The following is a 22,988-nucleotide window of genomic DNA, read 5'->3' as shown; positions in this document are numbered from 1 at the left end:
TTACATCTGCATAATTTGACAGGTTAACTCTAAGATGAAGGAATTGGCTGTTAGGGAAGAGGGAATTGCTGTGCTAATGGAATTCTGTGCTTATCTGAGGGTGAAGCAGAGACAAATAGTTCAGTGGAGAGAAATTGTTATTCTGCTTCTAATTGTGTTCAGTCTCAAACACTTTTACTGAAGTTGATGCAAAAGTGATCATCTTCATTGCCACAGTTTGCTTCCCCTCAAAAAGTAATAAACATTTGCAGATTTTTTTTAACAGTATATCGTTGCAAGGCTCTATTTAGTCCAAAGTTTAACCTGCTTTTGTGAAAAGACAGTTATTTTTCAGTCAAGAGTCAAATCATTGGCAACTATCTTACTACAAATGCACTCAAATAAAAGAAACATTCTAAGATGCTGGAACACAGGTCTATTTAAAGGATTTTATTGTTTATCCTGCACTTTTATCAAATGTGTGAATTTTTAGACCAATTTTTAAGAACATAAGAATTAGAAGCCGGAGTAGATCATTCAGCCCTTTGAGCCCACCCCACCATTCAATGAGATGGTGACAGATCTTTGACTTTGACATAATTTTCCTGCACTATCCCCTTAGCCCTATGTTTTAACTGTGTAGAAATCTAGCACTCCCCCATGGCATGTATACCTTTCTTTTAGAGAAAAAAAACTGCGCACAATACCCTAGGGCTGGAATTTTACCATCCGCCTGCCATGAGAATCAGAGCAGGCAAGGGGAGGACCATGGAAAGGTTCATTGGCCTCTGGCAAGATTTTACAGTTTCAGGACGAGCGAGGCCGTAAAATCTCACCCCAAGTGTTTTCTCATGAAGGTTCTATATAATTGCAGTAAGACATCTTTACACCTGCATGTTAGCTTTCAGTCACCTGTGAACAAGGTCACAAATTGTTGAAGTTCAACACTTCCCGCCTGTCACCATTTAATAAATGCTTTGTATTTCTGCTTTTCCGATCAAAGTGGATAACTTCACATTTCTTTACATTGTATTCCATCTGCCAAATTTTTGCCCATTCACTTAGCCTCGCCAAATCTCCATGGTGCATCTTTCAGTTCATTTTCATGTCTGAACTCAAGTCAGCTTTTTCAGGTTTCAATCATTTGTGTTCATTCCAGTGTTGAGGAAAAACAGTAAATGTTTCTTCAATTCAGTTTTGTTGGTGAGAGAGTTAACTTGAGTCTGAAGAAGTGATAATAGTTAACCAAAGGAAAATATATGTGGCCTGGACTTCACTGTCAATAGCAAAGCAACATCACTTGCTGCTGGCATCAAACAAAGCCTCCACAAAGATCTAGTGATCTCCGTGATGTGGGTTTCCTTTTTCCTGATGTTGATTTGAATTTGGCACCAAATCAAGGAGATCGTTCAAGTCCAGCACAGGATAAATATCCAGTGACAGAAAAACAGGTGGTAAAAAATACTGATAATCCTTCATTTTTAATTAATGCAGACAGAAAGTGAAATACATAATTGGGACATGCACAAGGGATTAAGGTAAAAATTGAACAATTGCCAACAAACTTACTTTTTCAAATGGAGTTATGTTATAATGGAGAAATTTGACATTCCCAAACATAAGTTTAGTTTTCAGGACCAGAGAGGTTTTTCTGATTTCTGCAGTTAACTTTACGTGTGCAGACTCTCAGGAGTAGTGACAGCACACAAATTTCAGGCCTCACACTTCCCTGGCTCTGTTAACCAGGCATAATATTATCTTATATTCCAATTCCTGCAGAAGAAAATGAAATACATTTACCTGTCTTGTTTTTGCATTTATTTTCAAAAATTGTACATCATTTGTACAACGTCACGTTTACACATCATTCAAAAACTGGTTTTGAAATGCTAAATAACTGCCTTCTGTTTCTCTTCACAGATCCAGATGGTGGAAGTTCAGCATCAAATGCCTGCACATTGTCAGCCTTTAGCACAATAGTGCTGTCTCTGTCAGCTCGATCAGCATTATGGTGAAAGCTTACACTGACCTACCTAACATCATATAATCAGTCAACAATCTAAAGACTTATAATGAGTAAATCTGGAAATTTTGCTAGTGTGCATTTAATGACTCACCAATGTTATCTTTTCCTATAAATCTTTATTACTGTATGCTTTGTCATTTCAAATTTGTGTGGACATACCTATAATTACAAATACAATTCATCCACCAGATTAAATTGAGAGATACGTTCTTTGCCTGAGGTTTCTTTTGGGTTTTTCAAATGCACTAAAGTCAACATCTGAAAAACATCAGACACTTGATGTTACCAAAGCGTGCAATCGTAACAGTTTGCATATAATGTACAGATGGTTATATTTATACTTGTGAAATGTTCAATATTTTGAAAGTTATTATTTAACACAATTCGTTTGATGTATTTTGGAATGTGTTGTAGCTTTTTAACATTGTAATACAATTTTCAGACTTGTCACCTATACCTGAAATCACTGATGCTTGTACTAAAATAGGAGATTTAACCAGATAACATTGGTGCAATAGCTATACCTTAAATAACAAAGGTTTCTCTGAAATATCCAGGTACAGTCATAACAAATGAAAAGTAAAATGTATGTATTAATTTTCACATCTCACCACAATTAATTCTTATTTTAAATACTTTTTTTGCTGCAACAAGCAAAGCAGAACCTGGATTACGTCGTGTATTCTAATGTAGTGGCAAACAATGAAATTGAATTAAATTTAATGATGATGAAGAAGCCTAAAATTGATTATGAGGTATGCAATGGTATAAGTGTAATATGCAGCATAATTACAAAGTTTATGGTGTAGTGGGGGGAAAAGAAACAAGAAACAGATCAAAAAGGTAAAATAATCTGTGATGTTGCATGTGAAGGTGCATTTATATTGCTGTTAAATTAATGTACATAAAGTCTTTCAGTGCATATTTGTAAATATATGTCAGGAGCAACATCACTTTACAATAAGCTCTATTACTAGTATAGTTGTAGAGGTGAGCTGAAGTCAGTTCGTTTACCAGATTGAATCTGTATTGTTGTTATAGTCTTTTAAAGGTTTGATCTACTTTCCAAAAAATAATTGTTTACAACTATGTTTTTTAAATTTCAAATCTGTTTTATATTTTTCATTCGTCTGTTATGACTGGCCACTGTTAATGTAGGCAGCAGTATTTACATTTAAATATTGTTTGCTTAATTCTGTAAATAGTAATTTGACAGAATCCTTTGAAATAAATCTGTCCTGAAACAGTTTTCCCCCATTATCCTTCTCTCAATAATCCTGTAGGTCACTGTTTCCCATTTGTCATAAACAGCTAACATTTCATGATCCCATCTTTTTACCAGATGTGGTCAAGATATATGCTGGGAGTCAATTTTATGATGCGCACAATTATGATTTAACTATGAATTCAAGTTGTGAATGAGGATGCAAGCTAGGTGCAGTTTAAACACTGCACACAAAGGGCTAAAATATGCACACAACTTGAGATTCTGTGGAATTGCTCAGGCAGTATTACTCCTGATTTTTTTCAAGTTTTTTTTTACTTTTCTTTTCTATCTCCATTTCAACTTGCTCAATGCAATCTTTCTTCTATTCTCTTCCTTACTCTTCCTACACCTGACATTACATTGATTTCACTCATTCTAATTTACAGTTCATTCTCAGTCCTTATACTTTCTTTTTTGCAATTCTTAAATCTGATTGGTTAAGAAACTACCATATCTTTTGCCTAGTGCACTCAGAATTTACGTGCCCATTTTTAAGGACGGTTTCAGCTTGCACATTCAGCAACTTAACTTTAAGGTTATAATCTATGACATTTGTCCTGATGGCAAACATGGTACAATAAATCACTGAGGCAATATATCAGCTGATTAGTTTTGATAAAAATATTGCATATCCGACTGATACCAGAGATACATATCACATGGATACAGCAGCTGTAATAGATTTTCCTTTCTGTTTAGAAAACATGATTAAGATGCAACTAATAACATTGAATTTTACAATCAACAGATAGGCTCTCCGGATCATTGTGTCTGCGCTGGCCATCATACACCTATCTATTTGAATCTCATTTTCCACCACTTGGTCTGTAGCCCTATATGCTATGGTATTTCAAGTGCTCATCTAAATGCTTCTTAAATGTTGTGTGGGTTCCTATCTTTACCACACTTTCAGACAGAAAATGCTTTTTACTCTCCTCAAAGTCTCTATTTGTAGTTACCTCTTTGATTTTTTTTGCTTTAGCTACATGATGAACTTGCATTATTTCTTGAAGAAGGAGCCATTGCATTTATTTCTAACTCAAAATTTTCTTCTTCTCAGTCATTCATGCAAACATAAGATACCTTCCCCTTTCCTGGCTTCTAATCTTTTCTAGCTCTTGCTGAAGCTGCCATTGACGAAAAATCATCCAGAAAGGCATCATTTGCAACCATTCATGGTCAAAGTGCCTAGCACTTCAAGTTAGCCATTTGCTGTAACTACAGCCTGACTGACTGACCAAATCTGGCCTCAGTGTCAAGTCCAATACCAAAGTGCTTCTTAATTTTCCATATGTGACCCCACAACACTTCTCAGAAAAGAATCTTACCTCAAGTTATGTCCTAATATGTATTTAATTGCAGAATGTGTTTCAAACAGTGGAGAAGATATCAGACCTTTTTTAAAAAATTATTTTTCCCTGTTGGTCACACCTCACAATTGTTATTTATGTATTTTCTGCCTGCTTGTCATAGTACACTCTGGTTATCACCGTTACATTGGAGCAGGATAGAAATTGTAACTCCAAAAATGCACACACACACATGCAGAGTCTCTCTACGTGACCTACAACTTCCCATTTTTTCCGTCTGGTTGTTAAAGTGATCCCGCACTTTAGCTCAACATGAGTAGGATGTGTGAGCCTGTCCTTTGAGCACTGGTTTCTGAAGCCATGATGAGTGCAGTATGTACCTGCATGGCACAAAGCTGAGCTTGTATGGCAAGAAGCAGAGATCCTGTGCCATCACAATCTCAGCCTGAGCTTCCATTGCAATGACCATCAAACACTGCATCACAGCAAAGTCTGAGAAAACTGTAAGATGTGGGTCTGAACCTTACAGCTGCAGCAAGTGTGTGATGCTGAGGTGGCCCATATTTTTTGGCATGAGTCCTGATTGGTAGATGTTGTGGATGGGTGAGAAATGAGAATGTGGTGAATTGAGCTAAATGGTTGGAGGTATGGTAGGTAGGAATTGGGATTTGAAGCTATTGTCAATTCTTTTGACCACTCGTGTGAGGTCATTGAACATTTTGAAATACTGCACTAACAGCGCAGGTGTCCTACCAGCAAACCTAGAGCTTTCTCCCCAGCTTGCTGTTCTGTTTTGAGTTTCCTCTTTTTACAGAAAGCCTGTCTTAATCAGTTCCAACTGCTGCTGCAACCAGAATGCACCTCAGCTTTTAAGAAATGCAAAGTAACTCAAAGAAATGAAGACTAGCTTTAATTTGTGCTGGACAATTGTGAACCTGGACCGACTGCTGAGGCTACTCAGTTTTCAGTGCTGGACTGCATGCCCCAATCATGGAGGTCAGCAAATAGCAGAGGGTTCTCATGCTGTTTGTATCATTTCAATTGATTGTGAGATAACCAAACATTACAATCTGATTGTATGAGCTGGAAATAGTGGCAAAGTCGCAATTGGAAGTCTCACGCAAGGCCAAGAGCAAAGACAACTGGACAGAGCATTGCGGTAGGCTGCAGCCTTGGGATGGGAGAAGAAATGGCCACAAGATTGGAAGAGAAACGGCAAGGAACTAGAGCAAAAATGGTCACAGTCCGAGAGGAGACGCGGTGTCTGAAGGCAGGAGAAGCAGCCATGGAGCAATGGAGAGAGAGGTGATAGGGTGAGTGTGTATGAATTTCTGTGTGTGAGAGAGAGATGAGTGTGTTTGTATGTCAGAGAGAGGTGAGAGGGTGAGTTTGTGTGTTTGAGATAGGTGAGTTTGTGTATGAGAAGTGAGAGTGTGAGTTTGTGTGTTGTGTGAGAGAGGTGAGCATGTGTGTGTGTATGTGTGTGAGAGGTGAGTGTGTGTGTGTGTGTGTGTTTGTGTCTGAGAGAGGTGTAAATGTGAGAGCGGTGAGAGTATGTGTATGTATTTGCGTGAGAGAGGTGTGAATGTGGGGGGTGAGAGTGTGAATGTGTGATTGTATGAGAGAGGTGTGTGGATGTATGTCAGAGAGATGTGAATATGTGTGAGAGGGTGAGAGCGTTTTTGTGCATATGAGAGGCAACATTGTGAGTATGTATGTGTGTGTTTGTGTATGAGGTGAGAGAGTGTGTGTGTGTGTGTGTGTGTGTGTGTGTGTGTGTGTGTGTGTGTGTGTGTGTGTGTGTGTGTGTGTGTGTGTGTGTACGAGAGAGATTGGTATGCACGTGTATCTGTGAGAGTGAAGTTCGAGTGTGAGTATGAGAAAGAGAGAGAGGTGAGAGTGTGTATGAGAGAAAGAAGGAGAAGTGAGAGGGTGTTGGTGTATATGAGAGATGTGTGTCCATGCAATGCAAATCCAGCTTTCCAGCAGCGCTCTTAATATGGAACAAATTTGTGAGCAAAAGAACCAACATCACACTCGCCATTAAAAATGACAAAAAGAAGTTAGGACTTAAATATTTGTTGAATAAGATAACTTTTTAGTTATATGTGTGTACATATAAAAAATGTGAAATACTTTATAAATTTGTTTTTGTCTGTTTGTACCTCTTGCACAAAACGTTCATTTTTCATGGTTTAACTGTTCCATCAGAACTCTGGGAGGTCAAAAGTGTTCCATGGCTAGAAAAGTTTGGGAAACCCTGAATTAGAATTTTGACAATTTGGTTTTCTGTTGGTTAATTTCTCCCCATGGGCAAATTTGTTACTTTTGATTTGTTCAACTTTCAATTACAGAAAATACTTAAGTACTTCTTTGACCGAATCGTGATTTTTATGCCAGAACAATTTGTGACGGTTTAGAGGTAGGATTCACCCATGGCCAACAATGATTCAACAATTATGTCCTTTAAAGATATGATACAATGGACACCTCCTAGGTTCAAGACAGCTAATTGTATAACTAAATTGATTCATTTACATTTTAACCTGTAGCTGGCAACAGGTCTATTACTTTCCTTCCCTACTGTTGCACTTCCAGTATTTTTATTTTTGCTTGATATGATTTTTACTACGTCGTATATTTTCATGTATTGCTATCTGTAAGCATTAAAAACTGAATGAATTGGTACAAACTCAGTATTATAGTTCCATAAAGTTTGAAAATGACAGCTGTTCTTCAAAAATTTGTTCATAAAATTGATCTTTAATAATGGGATGGACGGTGCGGTGCAACAGCGGTTAGCACTGCTGTCTCTCAGCACCAGGGACCCGAGTGCAATTCCAGCCTTGGAGTTTGCACATTCTCACCTGGGTTTCCTCCAGGTGCTCCAGTTTCCTCCCACAGTCCAAAGATGAGCATGTTAGGTGGACTGGCCATGGTAAAATTGCCCGTTAATGTTCTAAGACGTGCAGGTTAGGTGGATTGGCCATGCTAAATTGTCCCTTAGTGTCCCAAGATTCAGGTTAGGGGAATTGACCAGATAAATATGTTGGGTTACAGGGATAGGACCTGGGTTGGATGCTCTGTCGCAGAGTTGGTACAGACTTGATGGGCCAAATGGCCTCCTTCAGCAGTATAGATGTTCTATGATTTTATGAGTAATAGTGGAAAAGTAAGGAGATTATAGGGCAGGATTTTTCAGCCTCGCTTGCACCAAAACCAAAAAATCCTGCCAGAGTCAATGGATCTTTCCATGGTCTGCCCATTACCTGCTCCGATTCCCATGGCACGCAGGACAGTAAAATCTGGCCCATAGAGTAATAGTTTAATTCCCCTTTTTCCATTATAATGAAGGGCCATACTGTAAAAGAATTTTGCAAAAAAGTATGATTTTTCTCCAAAGTTAATTTTTGTTAATAGTCTTCACTTATTTGGTATTCCCATTACCTGACTAGGTCGACAACTAAAGCCCCCATAGTGGTTGTTGATATATTTATTAATAATTTTCCCTCTTAAATTCTCAGATGCCACACACATTCTATAGGTAAGAATGCCTTCAAGTTGAAAACTAGTCTTCAGGAATTTTGTAACTACTCTCTTTATGTCTCCGTATGATCAGAGAGCAGCAGGAATTCATAAATGTTAAGCATAAGCATAAGGAGTAGAATTTACATTGGGTCTATCCCAATTCCCACAAAAATTAATTTAGAAATCCCAGCGAAAATATATAAATAGTTCTTATCAACAGTTGGAGAACTGAAAAGGCTCCCATGGAACTGCTTTCCAAGAATATATTGCTGGATAGGAGAAAAAGGAAAACAAATGACCCAAAACATATAATCATTCCACCTCTGTGTTAGGTTGAAAGGTTGGCATGAAATATAGGGTTAGATATTAAAATGTCAGAGCTATAGCATGAAAGAATTCACCAAATAGAATATTATCTTTCTGAGGCTGAGGAACAATTGCTGTTAGCATTTTTAATACCTTTGTTCAGATATAATGGACGGAATTTAGCCATATTTTTCCACAATGCTGGGTGGGAGGGTAAGCTGTGAGGAGGATGCAGAGATGCTTCAGTGTGATTTGGGCAAGGTGAGTGAGTAAACAAATGCATGGCAGATGCAGTATAATGTGGATAAATGTGTGGTTATCTACTTTGGCAGCAAACACAGGAAGGCAGATTATTTTCTGAATGGCTATGAATTAAGAGAGAGGAATGTGCAACAAGACCTGGGTGTCCCCGTAAACTAGTCTCTGAAGGCAACTATGCAGTGCAGCAGAGAATAAAAAAGGCAAATGGTACCTTAGCCTTCATAGTGAGCAGATTTGAGTAACGGAGCAGAGATGTCTTGCTGCAATCATACACGGCCTTTGTGAGGTCACACCTAGAATATTGTGTGTAGTTTTGGTCTCCATACCTGAAGAAGGCTGTTCATGCTATAGAGGGACTGCAGCAAAGATTTACCAGATTGATTCCCCAGATAGTGGGACTGATATATGTGCCAGAATTCTACTGCCTTGCCTGCCATGGAATCAGAGCAAGCAAGGGATGGACAATGGAAATGTCCATTGACCTTGGGTGGAAATTTCAGGTCTTGCTCGAGCAAGGCCATAAAATCCTGCCTACAAGGAGAGAATTAGTCAGTTAGGATTATATTTGCTGAAGTTTAGAAGAATGAGGGGGGATCGCATTGAAACCTTTAAAATTCCAGAGTGGGGTAGCTGCAGGAAGGATGTTTCTGATGGTGGATGTGTCCAGAACCAGGGGTCATTGTCTAAGGATATGGGGTAAACCATTTGGGACTGAGATGAGGAGAAATTTCTTCACCCAGAGAGTAGTGAACCTATGGAATTCACTACCACAGAAAGCAGTTAAGGTCAAAACATTTTGTTTTCAAGAAGAAGTTAGATATAGCTCTTAGGGTGAAGGGAATCAAAGGATATGGGGAGAAGGGGGAGTCGGGCAATCGAGCTGATTGATCGATCTTGGAGCAAGATTGAAGGATCAAATGCCTACTCTTGCTCCTTTTTTTTATGAAGTCACCAGCCAGGGGTGGGGAAAATTGGGAAATACAATGGCTCTGGAGAGAATCACATTTCCTGATTCCAAATGTTCCTCCCATGATGCTGTTCTCTCTGACAGTGGATGCAGGCTGATAATCAATTCTCCATATGGTTTTCAATCCGGAAAAGTCCCTGAGTAAATTTGAAAGATGAACTCAGCTTGAAATTGCAGCAAATTGTGATACTTCACAAAAACTTAAAGCAAAAATTAAAATCATTACCACAATGTTCTGCAAAAACATTGAGGGAGGCTTTGTTTAAACATTTTCTTGGTTGGGGGTAATTATTTCTTTAAAAATCAGATTAAAGGGAAGTGAAAACATTGCATTTTGTAATCATGGTGTGTACTACTGAAGGGTTATAATGTAATTTATTGTCAGTGGGGCACTTCAGATCAGGAAATGTTGTTTTTTTCCTTCCCTGTTAATTGTCATTTGCCTTTTCCTTCCATGTGAACAGAAGTCTGATTATGAGTAATGCCTGGATTCCTATTATCGCAGCAGGAGATTGACACACTGTTATTGTCTTGTAACTTATAATAATGGAGGAAAAACATTTTTGCAGCTTTGATGGGCAGAAACATCAATTGCATTCAAATTCAAATCCCTGAACATCTTTGCATTAAGTCAATTAAATATGGCTGTTTTTAAAAAATCAAAAGGTTTCCCTCAAAGAGCATAACAATGTTTAGTTTATCATTATCTGGCACTGCAGAAAAAAATAACTTAGACCACCTCTAAGTGATTGTATTCAACAATACATCACTATATAAATCAGCCTTCGCTGTTTTAGCTTTTCCAATAAAAATGATCTTTCAGACCAGAATATGTCATGTATAAAACGTATTTAGTATTCAATCTCACAATTCTACATGAATTGTTTGGATAACTATTTTAGTTTGTTGTTTACTAACAAGGCCAACAATGATTCAGTTGGAATGTAAATCTCCTTCACAAAACAATCACTTTTTTCATAATTTGAGGCACAATGCATATGGTGACATAATGGTTATATTATTGGTCTAGTGATCCAGCGAGATGGACTCATGAGATCTGAATACAATTTGTATCACACCAGCTGTAGGAAATTAAGTTGAGTTAAGTAAATAAATATGACCATGAAACTACTGGATTGCTGTAAAAATGCATGTGGTTCATTAATATCCTTCAGAGAGGGAATTCTGCCATCATTACTGGACGTATTTGTGACTCTAAGCCCACAGCAATGTAGTTGGCATGTAATTGTCTTCTATAATGTCATAGAAAACCACTCAGTTGCATCAAACCACTGTGACAAAGTGGAAGAAAAGTAAAAGCAGAGGGACCACCCACTAACTTGGGCATCAGACAGAACAAAGGCACATGTAGTCCAGTCAATCCTGCAGAGTTCTCCTCACTAACATCTGGTGCCAAAATTGAGAATGCTGTTCAACTGATCGGTCAAGCAATTAGCTAACATCGTCATTCTGTTAGGATCATACCTTTCAGCCAATATCTCAGACTCCTCCACCATCTTCCCTGGCCATGTCCTATCCTGCCAGAGGTGGTGATACAGTGATGTAGAGTCAGGAAGGAGTTTGGTATGAGAATCCTCACCATTGATTTTGAATCTAAGGAATTTTCATATGATCGGTAACATGACGAAGATAACCCGTTGCTGTTTACCAACTATCACCCTCACTGAATCAGGGACCTTGCGGTGAAGGATCCTCTTGGGGAGAGTGATCATTGTATGGTGGAGTTTCTGGTGCAGATGGAGGAGGAGAAAGTGGGTTCCCGGACACGTGTCCTTTGTCTGAACAGAGGGGAGTACGGTAGGATGAGAGAGGAATTGGCGAATGTGGACTGGGGGACCGCGTTGGAAGGTAGGTCTGCTGAGGAGCAGTGGAGGATTTTTAAGGAGATCTTTCTTGGTGCTCAGCAGAAATTTATTCCAATGGTCAAAAAGGACCGTAGGAGGAGAAGTAATAAGCCGTGGATAACGAAGGAGGTGACGGAAAGTGTTAAATTAAAAGCGGAGGCATTTAGAGTAGCTAAGAATAGTGGGCGAGAAGAGGATTGGGAGAGGTTTAAATGTCAACAAAGATTGACAAAGTAATTGATAAAGGGTAGGAGAAACTATGAAGCTGGGCTAGCGCTTAATATAAAAAAGGATAGCAAGAGTTTTTGTAAGTATATAAAAAGGAAGAGGCTGGCTAGGGTGAACGTTGGACCCTTAGAGGATGAGAAAGGGGACTTAGTGGTAGGGGATGGGGAAATGGCTGAGGTCTTGAATAACTTTTTTGTTTTGGTCTTCACAGAGGAGGACGTGAATAATTTGTCGGGTGTTAGAGATGGAAAGGTGATAGGACTGGAGGGTCTCAATGACATTACTGTTACTAGAGAGGCGGTGCTTGACAAACTGGAGGGGGCTGATTGTGGACAAGTCCCCAGGACCGGATGGAATGCATCCGAGGGTTCTGAAAGAAATAGCGGAGGTGATAGTGGATGCCATGGTGGTTATTTTCCAGACGTCGCTGGATTCCAGGGAAGTGCCGGAAGATTGGGAAACGGCTAATGTTACGCCATTGTTTAAGAAGGGTGCCAGGCAAAAGGCGGGGAATTATAGGCCGGTTAGTTTAACGTCTGTTGTAGGTAAAATGTTAGAATCCGTCATCAAGGAGGAAATAACGAGGCGTTTTGAGGGGAATTGCTTGATAGAGCAGACGCAACACAGTTTCGTTAAGGGGAAGTCGTGTCTGACAAATTTACTGGAGTTCTATGAGGATGTGTCTAGGGCGGTGGATAGAGGAGAGCCGGTGGATGTGGTCTTTCTTGATTTTCAGAAGGCGTTTGACAAGGTACCTCACAAGAGGTTATTGCAGAAGGTCAGGGGACATGGAGTTGGGGGTAGGGTGTTAGCGTGGATAGAGGACTGGTTGTCAAATAGGAGGCAGAGAGTGGGGGTCAATGGGTGCTATTCGGATTGGCGGTTGGTGACTAGTGGAGTGCCCCAGGGGTCGGTGCTGGGGCCTCAGCTATTTACCATTTATATAGATGATCTGGAGGAGGGAACCGGGTGTATGGTGTCGAAATTTGCTGATGACACCAAGATTGGTGGAACGGCAAATTGCGCGGAGGGTGTGGAGAGTCTGCAGAAGGATCTAGATAGGCTGGGCGAATGGGCCAGGAAATGGCAAACGGAATTTAATGTTGGCAAGTGCGAGGTGGTCCACTTTGGTAGGAATAATGGTAGGAAGGATTATTACTTACGTGGAGAAAAACTGCAGCAGGCGATGGTGCAGAGGGACCTCGGGGTCCTTGTGCATGAGTCGCAAAAACCCAGCTTGTAGGTGCAGCAGGTGGTCAGGAAGGCAAATGGGATGCTGGCCTTCATAGCGAGGGGGATTGAATATAAAAGTAGGGAGGTCTTGCTGCGGCTATATCGGGCATTGGTGAGGCTGCAGCTGGAGTACTGTCTGCAGTTTTGGGCGCCGTACTTACGCAAGGATATTTTGGCCTTGGAGGGAGTGCAGAGGAGGTTTACTAGGCTGATGCCGGAGTTGAGGGGGTTGAACAATGAGGACAGGCTGAATAAACTAGGCTTGTACTCGTTAGAGTTTAGAAGAATGAGGGGAGATCTCATTGAGACGTATAAGATGACGAATGGGATGGATAGGAGAGAGGTGGAGAGACTCTTCCCGCTCAGAAAGGACAGTAGGACTAGGGGGCACAGCCTCAAGATAAAGGGGGGGGCGGTTTAGAACGGAGTTGAGGAGGAACTTTTTCACTCAAAGGGTGGTGAATCTCTGGAATTCTCTGCTCGTTAAGGTGGTGGAGGCTGCCTCGCTAAATATTTTTAAGACGCGGGTTGATGGGTTTTTGATAAGAGAGGGGATTAAGGGTTATGGGGAGAGGGCGGGAATGTGGAACTGTGCCACGACAGATCAGCCATGATCTTATTGAATGGCGGGGCAGGCTCGAAGGGCCAGATGGCCTACTCCTGCTCCTATTTCTTATATTCTTATGTTCTTATGTTCAGCTGATGAACATTACTCCTGAATGTACTCTTTGTGGCAGGTTTCAATATTGATAACAATAAAGAATGGCTCGATAGCTGGTGTTTGGTTCCATATGACAAAAATCCAGAACTTTATTCTTTCTCCATTTTAAAAGTTGATTTTCTGCTCAGCCAACAAAAAAGGCAGCTACAAATCACGTGAACACATGTGTGGGAGCTCCCTCCAAGGGCTAGAAGAACAAAATAATTATTTCCTCAGCTAATGACATTCCACGTCTCATCATACAGACCCCGTACAATGAGCAAAACTAGGAGACATTCATCAAAACTCATTATGCTTGCAGAGCTGCTAACAGACTCGTATCACATCTGAAACTGTCCAGTCCCATTTCAAAAGGGAACCAAAGAGACATAATTTGCTTCTAGTAGGCTTATCTTGTGAGCAGAGTCAGTGTGCCTGCCGAGACAATGGCAGACCCTCAATATGGATGATAACTCTTTCAACAATTAGTGACTGGGACATTATCAGTCCAGAAATCAAAGCCAGTTCCAAGCACTGGATAAACGACCCTTTTGGAAGTCATTGTGAAGGAAGGAGGTCACATGACTCGAGTGAACATTTTAAAATCCCTATTTGCCTTTGAAAACCAAGTCTCCTGTTTTAACTTTGACTGAAAAGGACTCCAGACATCTGGCTGAGTAAGCAGCCAGTTACCATCCCACAGTTCCTCCAAGTCTGTCTCTGATGGAAGGTTTCCTACCAGTGCTTGCAGAACCAACCCAATGTCTGTGTACTTGCTTAATCTGTGTATCCACACCAACTGCAGAGTGACCCCTACTTCTTCAGCCAGCTGAACTCAAACTGTTGCATGAAAGAATTCCCTATTGGACTCTGACTCTGGAAATCATGTAAACTGATATTAATTTCTATGGTCCTTATATTGTAACTATCTATTGTTGCAAAACTCCTTTTTCCTATCCACACCACCCCCTCTCTTTCTTTTATAGTATGAGTGTGTAGCAGTGTGGGAAGTTGCAGACACTCTTATTCTAGTTGTTTGAATGTGAAATAAACTAACCTTCTGAGTTAACTAATACACAAGTTTGTTGCAGATTATTAGTAAATTTGATCGCCCACACTGAAGAATTGGGATGCCATGCCACCACATGTTTTAAAAATAATTTAAAACACCTTCTGCTTCAGGACAGTTGATGAGAAGAAAACGGTCTAGTTTACCTGTCTCTTTCCTGCCCAAAACACTGGTGTTAGTTGTATTAATTGAGATTAAGTACATACAGGTAGAAGGCATTCATTGGATGGATTCATGAGTACACTTACAGAAGCATTAACACAGGAGTTGGGTGAAGTCAGGAGATATTGACCTGTAATGTTTCATTTTGTGAATAAATCAATTCCAAGTAATGACTGGGTCTGCTTCCTTTTTTCTCTATTGGTTAGCAGGTGTAAAGCAACTGGCTGAGTTCTAATGGATATAGCTGCAAGATGGGCCTGTGGCAGGTGGCAAGAGGACCAATAGAAGGGAAAAAACCTCCTTGACCTCATTGTTACTCATTGTTACCTATCTACTTGTAACAAATGCACATGTCCATGACATTATTGGTAGGAGTGACCATAGCACAGTCCTTGTTTTGACTAAATCCCTCCTTTATAGTGAACTGTCCTTTCGTCATGTCATATGGTAGTACAGCCATGCCAAATGGAATAGATTCAGAACAGCTCCAACAGTTCAAATGTGGGCTTCTGTCAGGCACTGTGAATAGCAGAATTAGATTTCTCCACCATCTTATTACTTCATAACCAGCATAATCCTCCTCTTACCATCAAGCAGGGGATCAATCCTGTTTCAATAGAGCGTGCAGAAAAGCCTGCTTGGAGCAGGAGCAGTACACCAAACTGATGAGGTTACAACTCAGGACTGCAAGTATACTAAGCAGCCAAAGCAGTATTCTATAAACAAAGCCAGGTGATTCCACAGCCAATGACTCAGATCAAAGCTGTGAATTCTTGCCGAATCTAGTCATGAATGGTGGTGTATGATTAAACACTAATAGGAGGAGGTGTCTCCATTCTCAATATTAGCAGAGTGAAGCACAAAGATCCAAAAGACTTGCAACTATCTTCAACCAGAATTGATTTGATTTGATTTATTATTGTCACATATATTAACATACAGTGAAAAGTATTGTTTCTTGCGCGCTACACAGACAAAATATACCGTTCATAGAGAAAGAAACGAGAGAGTGTAAAATGTAGCACTACAGTCATAGCTGGGGTGCAGTGAGAGGTCAACTTAATGCAAGGTAAGTCCATTCAAAAGTCTGATAACAGCAAGGAAGAAGCTGTTCTTGAGTCAGTTAGTACGTGACCTCAGACTTTTGTATCTTTTTCCCGAAGGAAGAAGGTGGAAGAGAGAATGTCTGGGGTGCATGGGGTCCTTAATTATGCTGGCTGCTTTGTCGAGGCAGCGGGAAGTGTAAACAAAGTCAATGTATGGGAGGCTGGTTTGTGTGATGGATTGGGCTACATTCACAATCTTTTGTAGTTTCTTGCAGTCTTGGGCTCTTTTGTCCACGTTTGGACCTCGGCTGAAATGAGGTGTGGAACTGAGTGGTACTGGCAAAACAAAACTGAGAATCAGAGCGTATGTTAATGATGAATAAGTGACATAAATGTCCCCTTCAATCACTTTGCTGATGATTAAGAGTAGATTGTTGGGAAGGACATTGAATAGATTGAATTCGTCCTGCTTTTTGTGGACATGACATAATTGGGCAATTTTCCACTTTATCGGGTAGATGCCAGCATGGTACTGGAATAGCTCATTTTAGAGCAGGAGCCATACCAAGCTGTGATGCAACTGAAAAGAATGCTTTCTATTGTGCATCTGTAAAAGTTGGTGAGAATTGTAGCTGACATGCCAAATTTCCTTAGTCTTCTGAGAAAGTAAAGGCGTTGGTGGGTTTTCTTAACTATAGTGTCGGCATGGGGGGACCAGGACAGGTTGTTAGTGAGCTGGATACCTAAAAACTTGAAGCTCTCAACCTTTTCTATTTCTTCTCCATTGATGTGCACAGTGGATGATCCATAACAGCCACTTTCTGAAGTCCCTGCTGTTGTAAGGTGTTGGTTACAGTTCAGTAGGTCTGAAGAGGTCTTGTTATCATGCATAGATCTTTATTGATACTGAGAACTATTTACAAAATACATTGAAGAGTAGAAACTAAGAGCTGTCTTTATGCTCGCTGGTACACATGGCTTTGTCCAACACAATATTGACCCCGGATGTGGGTCATGTGCCCTCTTACTTCACTAAATGGGTGGTGTTGTACTCAGGCCCATATTAATATTTATGTGCCAGACCCTTATGCTTGACAAATAAGTCCTTAGCCAATTTGATTCACTTCATTTGACGTCAAGAAATGGCTGAGCGTACTGGTTGCAGCAAAGAGTACGAACCCTGACAACATCCAGGCTGAAGACCTTTGCTCTAAAATGAGCTATTCCAGTACCATGCTGGCATCTACCCGATAAAGTGGAAAATTGCCCAATTATGTCATGTCCACAAAAAGCAGGACGAATTCAATCTATTCAATGTCCTTCCCATCAATCTACTCTTAATCATCAGCAAAGTGATTGAAGGGGCCATTTATGTCACTTATTCATCACTAACATACTCTCTGATTCTCAGTTTTGTTTTGCCAGAACCACTCAGTTCCATACCTCATTTCAGCCTAGGTCCAAACATGGACAAAAGAGCTAAATTCCAACAAGGTGAGAGTGACAATCCTTGACATTAAGACAGCATTCAATCGAGTGTGGCATCAAAGAGCCCTGGTAAAGTTGAAGTTAATGGGAAAACTGCCCACTGGCTGAAGTCTTACATAGTGGACAGATGATGGTTGTGGTTGTTGGGATGTTCACTGACAATTGCACAGTGTTCAGTTCCATTTGCTCTCCTCAAATAATGAAGCAGTCGGTGTGCTCATGAAGCAAGAGCTGGGAAAACATTCGACTTGGCTGATTGGTAACATTCATGTCACACAACTGCCAGGCAATGACCATCACCAATAAGGAAGAGCCCAATCACTTCTGACATTCAATTGTGTTACTATTGTCAAATTTCCCATAAATTTCATGGGAGTCCCTTTTGATCAGAAACTTAACTGGGCCAGCCACGTAAATATGTGATTGCAAGAACAGATCAGTGGCTGGGTATTCTTAGCAAGTAACTTAACTCCTGACTCCACAAATCCTCTCCATCATGTACAACAGCAAACGTCAGGAGCACAATGGAATACTCTCCACTTGTCCGGATGAGTGTAAGTTCAGCAACGCTGAAGGCATTTGCAGGACAAAGAACCCACTAATTGGTACACAGTAATTGCAATGAGTACAAATGATAAAATAAATTGCTGGAGTTTGCTGAAGTTTCTTCAAAAGCACTTTCCAAGCCTGTGACCTGAACCACCCAGAAGAACAAGGACAGCAGGAGCGTGGGAACATCCAAGTCGTACACCATGCTAACTTGGAAAGAGCTTGCTGTTGCTTCAACATCATTTGGTCAAAATACAAGAACTAACTAACGGACAGCACCTTGCCACACAGACTGAAGCAATGCAGGAAGGTGGCTAACCATCACTTTTGCAAGGCCAATAAAAGTTGGTTTTGCCAGCCATATCTACATTCCACAAACAAATAAAAATAACTTATGAAACAGCATAATTAAATTCAGAGTACCTTGTAGTTTGTTTTTGCTTCCCTATTAATGTTGTATGTTTTAGAGAAAAATTGACATTGGTGGAGTATGTAAGCAGTGCTTGGGCCTCACATCCAGCTTATTGTTAATTTTCATTTGTAACACAGACATGTACACTGCTGCCAATTATTTCAGTTACTTCTGAAAATAAATCAGTTCTCAGCCTTCCTGCCTCGGTGAAGTAAATTAGATTAGAAATGCCATCTAAGACCTTTCTTCACAGATTTTTAAAGTTACATGATATGTGCAAGAATGGTATTACTCTTTAATGTCATCAATTGATCAAACTTACATCAGAGTGTTGAAAAAGAACTTCTGAAAAACAAGCAAAGGTGCTGACTTAAGTTAGTTGCCATAAGTCACCTGATGTTTGATTGCAGGTTGGCCAGTTTTCCCAAAAGTTCCAATATAAAATAGAACTAAAGCATGCCCAGACATCCTCATGGAATTTCATACCTGCTAATGTTAAGAACTACTTTAAAAATTTACTGAAAACTGCACTGGGCCGAACATTTGCATTTCTGTAAGTCTATCTCTCAAGCGGAGACAGAGAGTGGAATTTACCCATCCTGCCCACCACGGGAATTGTAGTGGGCGGGACAGAGACCATGCAAAGGTTTGTTGACCTTGGGTGGAATTTTCCGGTCTTGGGCTAAGTGCGGCCAGAAAATCCCACCCAGAAAGTCTAAGTTAAGTGGGAAGTGATCTGCCTATCTCATCAAGATGGGTTTTCAGGAGTTAATGGCTGGGACATTATATTATCTAATCACCACGGCCATAGACTGTGAAGAGAGGTGATGTAATTAGAATAACCATTTTTGTAATATTATTAATTGTAAGACGCAAGTCATTTGGCAGTAATCTGGAAAAGGTGCCAATTAAGCACTAACAGTCTTCCTTCTCTTCTCTCCAAAGTTAAGACCAAGAATGGAATTCTCCCAAAAATTTCTGTGTTGTCCTCAGTGGGAAACTGGTGAGACTCCCACTGGGAAGGTCGGTCAGATTCAGTTCGCAATTCATCCATACTTATGAATTTTTTTGGAGCCTAGGGGGATTCCTACTGAATTCTCCCAACTTAGAATTTTTTTTGGAGTGGAGACCAAAAGATGCCAGCAAGACTGGCTCCTTGGAAATTGGAGAACCCTTTTGAACCAGCACCCTGATCTCCAGACATCCCACCACGCACCCCCTTTTATGCACTGGCTAAAATCACAACTCTCATTTGCTGGCATGAGACTGCCCACACTGGCTGGTACCAGCACAACCCCTCCCAAGTGATTGATGCCAGCTATGGGGGTCACCAAAGGTCCTCACATTCAAGAGACCCGCACCTCTCCACCACCACCAACCCCCCCCCCCCCCCCCCCCCCACCGACTTTCAGACTCCTCTTCATTTTGGCACTTCCAACCTAGCACCCTGGCAAACCTGACAATGCCAAACTGGCAATGCCGAACTGACAGTGGCAACTAAGTTAACACTGTCTGGAAGCTGATGGCAGTGCTAGGAAACTACCCAGCCATTTCCCAGACCACGAGAGGCTTCAGTAGTCTCTCAGCCCATGGCGTGGCCATCATGACTGGTTTCATTTTTTGGAAGTCAGTAGTGATTTGAGCTGGGTTCCAGATGCTGCTTACACACCCCCCTACCCCTTACCCACCCCCTCCCCCCTTTACCTTTCCCCCAGACCCCGGGTAAAAGAATCCTGGAAGCAGGAAAAAAATGACGAGCATTTTTGATTGAAGATTTGAATATGCTAATCTGGATCATGCCCTTGCTGGGTGCGTAAATTGACAATGGAAATCCAGATCAGCCATGATCCAATTCATTGGCACAGTATCCTTGCGGGGTTGAATGCCTACCCCTGTTCCAAATGTTCTCATGCCATCAATTAGTTACTCTTGAATGGTCTCTGTTGCTATTGCAGCAAATGCTGACAGTAAGGTCTCACAAATAGCGAATGATGAATGACTAGAAAATCTGTTTTTGACAATGTTGTATATACATAGCTATTGTTTATTTGGTTATCATAATTACTTCTTTCCTCAGAATACTATTGGTGTTACAGTGTTCTATCTCAATACTTTGGGGCAGCAATATTTATATGTAGCTGTGTTTACTTGTTGGGTCTTTTTGTTCCAGGTGAAAGCTGAGAGGAATGGGGAAAGCAACATTTACATTTTTTCTGTTGATATTGAGTTAAGGAGTTAATCATTCACACTGTCTCCTTAGCTGACTGGTAAAGGTGGAGCACAACATTAATATTTAATCCATGAAATGGGAATCTTCAAGATGGAAGCCTCTTAGCTCAGGAAAAATGAAGAAACGTTTATATAATGCAATAAAGTTTTAAACACAGCTTGACATGAATTAATTTTTATTTAAGAGGTCACCTTTCTTTTCATAATAAGCATATGCCCCTTGATATAAAAATGAGATCAGGTTCTCAATGTAAGTTGTTGACATTCAGATGTACTATTTGACTACTTCTGACTCCAGCAGTGATGCCTGACTGTCTACCAAGACCAAATGAGCCAGAAATTATTCCAGTTTAACAACAACAAAATGAAAGTCATCTTGTTTAATTCCTGCCAGCTCAGGCCTCAACTACAAACTCCCTTTTCAACTATCTACTCAAGCTGAACCTGAGAAAGTGCAACATTGGTGTTCTTTCAATAGTAAACTGCTTCAAGCTCTATATATGGACTGCCACCAAACCACTCTTTGGACAGTTTATCATCTTGTGTTTATTCCAAAATATACACAGAATCATTGAATCTCTACAGTACAGAAGGAAGCCATTCAGCCTATCAAGCCTGCACTAACAGCAATCTCACCCAGGCCCTCTCTCCGTAATCCCACATATTTACCCTGCTAATCTCCTTGACACTAACAGGCAATTTAGAATGGTCAATCAACTTAACCTGCACATCTTGGGACTGTGGGAGGAAACCGGAGCACTCAGAGTCCATCCACACAGACACAGGAGAACACGGAAACTTCACAAAGTCACCTGAGGCCGGAATTGAACCTGGGTCTTTGGCACTGTGAGGCAGCAGTACAAACCAGTGTGCCACCATGTCACCCCCATCTGCAATATCTGCACAACTGCACTATCACAAAGATTGCCGATTTCCACCTCTGTAAGATTGACTTCGCCCCGCCTGAGCTTATCCTCTCCTCAAACCCTCAACTATGCCCTTTTGTACTTTTAGACTTGACTCTTCCATTGTACTACTGGCCTGCCTCTGATAATCTACCCACTGCAAAACTCTGCTGCCCTTGCTTGCATTGTGTCCCATTTACCCACCACTCCTGTGCTTTGTGAACTATGTTGACTCCCAGTTAAGCAACTTTCCATTTTAATATACTTACCCTTATTTTCAAATCTCTCTGTGGTCTCACCCCTCAACACTCCTGTATTCTCCTCCAGCCCCACAATTCCTTGAGATATCTGCAGTCATCTGATTCTGGCATCTTTGACATCCCCATTGTAATTGTTCCATCTTCAGCTCCTAAACCTTGGAATTCCTATCTTCAGCCTCTCTTCCTCGCATTTCTCTTTTCAAATCTGCCTCTTTGACCATACGTTTGGTCATCTGCACCAATCTCTCTTTCTGCGGCTCATTATTAACCTTTGCTTTATAATATTCCTATGAAGCCCCTTGAAACATTTTATTACATTAGAGGCATGATATATAAATGAATTTGTTGCTGATATTTCTCAGCTCAGTTTTCTTATTTGTGGTTATCCCATCATCCAATGTATATTGGTGGCAAAACCTTCAGCCAGTATACCTTGACATCATGACATGCTTTCAGATTTCCACTTTTTTAACTTTCACCTCGTTGTTTTGATATGCTGTGCACACATTTTTATATTCAACTACCATCAATCATTATCACCTCAAGCTTGGGCAGTATGGTGACACAGTGGTAAGCACAGCTACCTCATAGTGCCAGGGACCTGAGTTTGATTCCCAGCTTGGGTCACTGTCTGTGTGGAATTTGCACATTCTACTTACGTCTGCATGGGTTTCCTCTCACAATCTGAAAGATGTGTTGGTTAGGTGCATTGACCTGAACAGGTGCTGGAGTGTGGCAGCTAGGGGAATTTCACAGTAACTGCATTATAGTGTAAATGTAAGCCTTAGTTGTGACTAATAAATGAATTTTGAAAACAAAAGATAGGACATGATGTATTCATTCCATGACTTGCAAGCAGTCTGCAAGCAGTATTGATAGTTTAGTTCCCAGTAATCATAGTCTGTATATTGTCTTGTCTTCAAATAAAGAACCCCATATTATTGTTTTACCAAACTTTGTGTATGATTGGTACATTTACAAGGAGAACATGACACGGCAGCAATTCGTAGCAGCATTTTTTGAAGGTTTGACTGTCCAAACCCTTCATACATAAATAAAATAAAACTGGTATGAAAGTGAAACAAATATCAAGCTTTACTATTTGTAAAGATTCTACAATTTAGTAGGGATTCTACACACCATACCTCTGTTCTGGGATTGCACCTCACTGAGTCAGCAAGCGTCAGACCCCAGTAAG

General features: G+C 40.6%; 1 protein-coding gene across 7 annotated transcripts in view; it reads left to right on the top strand.

The window, feature by feature from the left end:
- Positions 1 to 3,252, top strand: part of LOC145339265 (contactin-4-like) — a 2,278,868-nt gene extending 2,275,616 nt beyond the window's left edge. For all 7 annotated transcript variants that reach the window (XM_080183699.1, XM_080183724.1, XM_080183676.1 and 4 more), the window contains one exon: positions 1,900 to 3,252. In XM_080183699.1, coding sequence (XP_080039825.1) covers positions 1,900 to 1,994 — 95 coding nt within the window. In that variant the 3' untranslated portion in view covers positions 1,995 to 3,252. The remainder of the gene's footprint in view (positions 1 to 1,899) is intronic.
- Positions 3,253 to 22,988: the final 19,736 nt, after the last annotated feature.

This window comes from Carcharhinus amblyrhynchos, chromosome 3 (genome assembly GCF_965287045.1).
Source record: "Carcharhinus amblyrhynchos chromosome 3, sCarAmb.v2.hapA, whole genome shotgun sequence".
Classification (NCBI taxonomy): Eukaryota; Metazoa; Chordata; class Chondrichthyes; order Carcharhiniformes; family Carcharhinidae; genus Carcharhinus; species Carcharhinus amblyrhynchos.
This window is presented reverse-complemented; position numbering and strand designations above follow the sequence as displayed.